This window comes from Bremia lactucae, linkage group LG10 (assembly GCF_004359215.1).
Source record: "Bremia lactucae strain SF5 linkage group LG10, whole genome shotgun sequence".
Taxonomy (NCBI): domain Eukaryota; phylum Oomycota; class Peronosporomycetes; order Peronosporales; family Peronosporaceae; genus Bremia; species Bremia lactucae.
In genome coordinates, this window is record NC_090619.1 from 419,118 (window position 1) to 424,078 (window position 4,961).

General features: G+C 46.9%; 2 protein-coding genes across 2 annotated transcripts; one reads left to right on the forward strand and one right to left on the reverse strand.

The window, feature by feature from the left end:
• Positions 1–576: 576 nt before the first annotated feature.
• Positions 577–2,771, forward strand: CCR75_001807 (uncharacterized protein; the record flags this gene model as incomplete). The annotated part of the gene is made up of 3 exons (XM_067959908.1): positions 577–1,809; positions 1,907–2,040; positions 2,111–2,771. 3 exons carry the CDS (start codon positions 577–579, stop codon positions 2,769–2,771), a joined length of 2,028 nt encoding a protein of 675 aa, XP_067814794.1.
• Positions 2,772–2,995: 224 nt separating this feature from the next.
• On the reverse strand, positions 2,996–4,398 carry CCR75_001808 (uncharacterized protein; the record flags this gene model as incomplete). The annotated part of the gene is given in 2 exon segments (XM_067959909.1): positions 2,996–3,092; positions 3,110–4,398. The coding sequence occupies 2 exon segments, from the start codon at positions 4,396–4,398 to the stop codon at positions 2,996–2,998; spliced, it is 1,386 nt and encodes a 461-aa protein (XP_067814792.1).
• Between the last annotated feature and the right edge of the window lie 563 nt (positions 4,399–4,961).

Consider the following 4,961-nt stretch of genomic DNA (forward strand, 5'->3'; position numbering starts at 1 on the left):
GTAATTTCCTCCAAATATTATCTACCTTTTGGATAATATTAATTAACAATCTTTTATTGTTAATTTCATGTAACGATACACCCCGTTACACCTTTACACTGACTAGCACTGCCTCAACTCGTCAAAGAAAATCGATAAATGAGCCGGCCGGAGCGCTTTATAAATTAGCAAACCCGAATATTTCGACGTAAACAGCTTGTAGGAATCGGGATCATTTTAGTTAAAAAAACTGTGCAAATCTCATGCGCGGTTAAATTTTCATTGTTACGAAGCATCATGTTGTTAGCAAGCCAACTAATCCTTTGATTAGAGCGCACTACGGATACGCGTTAAATCTAATCAGTGTCTAAGAGCGAAAACATTTGAAAGCGTGGTGACGACCAGAAATTTATGCGTTGTTTTTAAATTCATTTGAAATGACATATTTCCTTGATGATTTTCAGGATAATTAAATTGGGGTTATGAGCGTCAGGGCAAATATTCTTAATAGTAAGAAGAACTTAATACTCAAAATTATTCTTAGAATCCTCAAAATTGCACCTTGGTCAAGTTCTTGCACACGCCCTCCGACCGCCAATGTCCAAGCGTGCCCACTCTACAATCACATCAGGTGGCTTACTTGATAGCACGCTTAATTCATTATCGCGCACGAATGAATCAGCGCTCACGGCCAAGAAAGCGGAGGCGCAGGTGGCCAAGCTCACGGCCGGCCGTGGTCAGACAATATCCGTTGACGATGCTTCAGCTGCACCTGACGCCGCTATCGCCCACTTCATGCAAAATATGCGCGCGCAAATTGACGAAAAGGGCTTTGGTGCCACTGTTGAGGTGGAGCTGCGACTTGGCCGCATCACGTCTTGCCTGCAGGAGGCGCGTTGCCGCCCCTCTCAGGAAGGCATGGATGCCGCTGTCGTACTTGAGGACGAGCAGATGAAGGCTGTGGGGGCCAAGTTTGTGCCAGGTGTGTCCGATCTGGACTTTAAAAGTTTCATGCGCGGCGTTGAGGGCATGCTCCGTGGAGATGCATACTCCAAGCACAAGGAAGAGCAGGTGGTCCACAACATGGGACAGTCTAAGCGAGTGGTACAAGACGTGGATCCACAAACAAATATGCGCGGAACACCCATGGTTCAGGTTAAGGAGCGTCTTGGCTCTATTGACATCTTCATGCCGCGCTGCCAGTATGACGTCCGTGTCTCGATCTCATGTGAGTATCCTCTGAGTGAATTTGAGGGAGACGTAAACGCGATGCCTGCCGCAGAGAATGTTCGCCACAAGGACCGCGTGTCAGCAGTCGGTCGCGAACTGCGAGTGGATATTACCAAGGTGCTGGAGGAGAGCACAAACCAGAGATCATTCGAGGTTGAGGTGGAGCTAAGCGAACCTGTCGTGAACGGATGGTTAAGCCAAACGGATGAGAATGATCAGAGTTGGAAAAGCGCCGTCGAGATGTCGTCCTTGCTGTGGAAGATGGTAAAATATTTTATGCCCAACTCGGGTCAGGCGTTTAAGCGCAATTGGGACTTTCCGGGCGCGACGGAGGTTCAGAACGCCTACCAAGGCCGATTGGGCGTTCGTGGCAAATTTAGTGGCACAATGCCCGTGGGGTTTGCGCGGTGGCATATTCCACTTGTCCAGAGTCGCGAATACTTTGTATCTGAAAAAACAGATGGAGTCCGTTTTTTTTTAGTTGTGGCCGGTGGCAAAACGGTTTTGATAGATCGTTCTAATTCACCGTTTGCTGCGTCTGGATTGGATTTGTTAAAATTGGTATTGCCTGAAGGCACGGTGCTTGACGGCGAACTTGTGGTGCGTGTTGCTCGCCTGCGGGTGTATAGATAGAATGTGGAGCGTCTAGCAAACTTCTTACTATTTCAAGTACTGATAACGTGGTTTCTGTCTTCAGTTCCATCAAAAAGATAAGCGCTATGTGTATATTGCATTCGACATCATCGCGACGGGCCCATTTGCTGAGGACTCCCATGTTGACAAGCCGTTCATTGAGCGCCTTCGGATACTGAATGATTTCCTGTCAGAAGAGTGAGTTGCGTACTATCTTGCAAGCAGCGTGGGTGCTATAGGAACTTATTAAATTGCTGGTTTTTGTTAGGGGACCATATGCATCGGGTATACGAAACCTAGAAATTAATCGCCACGCGATACTAATAATTTTGCGCAAAAAATGGGTGCCGCATCGCCACATCATGGAGATTTTTCGCCAAATTCAACGAGTTCAGAAACGTGATCACAGCTTTGCCCGCATCTACAGCGACGACAAGCGCGTCCATTACACGGACGGCATGGTATTCTGCCCCAACACAAAATATGTGACGAATACAAATCAAGAATATCTGAAGTGGAAGTGGTCGGACCTAATCACGGTCGACTTTTTGGTCACGTTGAATTCATCATCTGATGGCATTCAACTTTCATGCGGCGGCCCTCGCAACACACATATTGAGTTGGACAATATTGTGCAACTGGACCCAAAGGATGCGCAAATGGTGCACAAACTGGTCTTAAGGACACCAACCCATCAGGCAGTGCTGGAATTTGCTTTTAATGCTGATAAGGGTCTTTGGAACTTTAAATGCGCACGTCCTGATAAGGACTGCGCTAATTATATTCGAACAGTTCTTGGCTCGCTTGTTAATATGGCTGAAGGCATCTCGGAGGAAGAGCTGCAATATCGACTTACGAATCCAAACGGCCAGGAATGGATTAGCCACATGAAAACAATGCGCCGCACGTTGTTGGATCAGCACAAATAAATACAACTTAAATACTTACAACGAAATGATTAGTAAATCTGACGATTTTTGCAACCTGGGGCTCTAACAAATAGATTTAAAAAGATCCAGTGTTTGACTACTTTACACTGGTAACGCGGGGTACCCTTTATGAAAATTCGATCACATTTACTAGTGTATGCACGTTCCAACAATCTAACAGAAATTGAAGAAGTAGATTTAGACCACCTACCCTCTCCGGAGCTTCATAGAACACTCCGCCAGAGCTTGTTAAGCAGGTGCATGCAGGCTTGGTTGTTTGTTACCCACACAATAAACTTTGCACAAATACGCATGTTAGAACTGAAACTAGTAAGTACAAATGTTTTTTTAAACCCTCACATACCTTAGCGCGTTGTGTCGGGGACAGGATGCTCTGCAGCTTGTCCATTTCCATGTCTAATGTGGAGTTTTTTTTTGTCACTTCCGTCTTGAGCTCCGCAAGCAAACCCAGTGCACTCTTGAGATTTTCACAGATAAGCGAAATTGATCCCCGTTGCTGCTGAATTTTCTTTTTTTGATCTTCAGTAAGGCCGAGCTCTTTGGCCAGTATGACTGGCAGAGAGGTCTCGTCTTCCTCGTCCTGCCAAAAACTGTCGTCTTGGCGCAAAGCCCAAATGCACATTTTTGTGACTTGCGTCGGCAAGAGAAGCCGCTCAATCTGATGGAGGTGATAACTTAATGCCGAGCGACGGCCGTGGCCGTAGTCTGAATACTGCTCTTTGAAATTGTCGATCTTCTCAGCAAGCTCCTTCTCGGAAGCACCGCACTGAATCATTGATTCCAGCTCCTCACACACACGGTTCTTTTCCTTTTCTTCCTGCCGTATAGCTTCCTTGCCAGCCTTCAGTTGTCCGCGCAGCTCCATATTCTCGCGCTCAAGCTGGCGGCAACGCTCCTCAACGCCAAGAATATGCTCTCTCTTGCGGCGTCTGCACTCGCGCGCCGACTCCCGATTGCGCTCGAGCTTTAGCTTACGCTGAAGGCTCGTCATGCCGCTGGTATTACTCGTATCACTGCTGCTACTTCTCGTTGCGAAAAATCTCTCTGTCTTCAGAGATTTAGAAGTTGAAATCGCCGTCGCGGGGGTAACGGCATTAGTATGATGAACGGCCTGGCGCTTCTGCACCAGCGCGTTGTTTGCACTCTCGAGGTGACGCAGCAAGCCTTCTGTATTAGTCAAAGGCTTAACGCGAAGATCTTTAACTGCCTCGGGCGTAGTGCGCTTCTTTCCTCGTTGAATCTGGGCAGGTTTGCTTTGTGAGGACAGAAGAGCGGAAGTGGCGGGCATCGTAGCCATCGTGAGTGCTTCGACGTGAGTTAGCGGCACCGAGGTCAGAATCGAGTGCTGCACATGTGGGTTACTGGTATCATCTACAGGACCAAGCAGGCGAAACGGATCATCCAAAGCCACAGTAGTGGCTAGCGAGTGTGTGTGATCGACGGACAATTGGCAGCTCGCACCCGCAGGTGCTGTCATATTTTCGGAATTGAAAAGAAGCCACGAGAACATGTCACGATTTGATGCGGCTAGAAGCTCCATATCCGAGGTGTCGTCAGGGCTGGGCGCCGCGGAGGTTAAAGTCGGCGTGCGGGGAAACGAGGCCATCTTGATGTGCTTGATCGTGAATGGTGGTGACGCGGCTTGCTCACGAAGCGCGTTCGCACTCGGCAATACTGTAGTATTTTTTTATCTTAAACATGGGACACCCCTACCCGCATTGATCCCCCTTGCGTGACAATCTGGGGGTGCAAAATTTTCATATACTATAGTATAAAAGCGGAAGGCTTGCTTCTGGGGGGCGCAGCTTTCGTGGGAATATCGGAAATATAACAGTAATTCTAAGCAAATATCACTGCAACACTCGCATCCAAATCAATTTCAGAACACAGCACATAATTCAAGTTTTTTTTTCAGTCGCATATGAATTAATTTCACGAGACAGCTAAAGCAATGGAGAGCTCTCAGTCGTAAACTGAAAATCTTAATTTTAGGTATCTATGCGTACAGTTGCAAAATAAAAATAAAGAAAGTTTATCTCAGGTCTCGGATGTCATCTGTAGCGAGAGTAATGATGTACTGTAAAACGCAATGGTCCGTCTTAAAAATTTATGCTATCAGCTGCGAACGGAATAAACTTGAAGATTCGTTGTGTTATGACCGTTTATAAT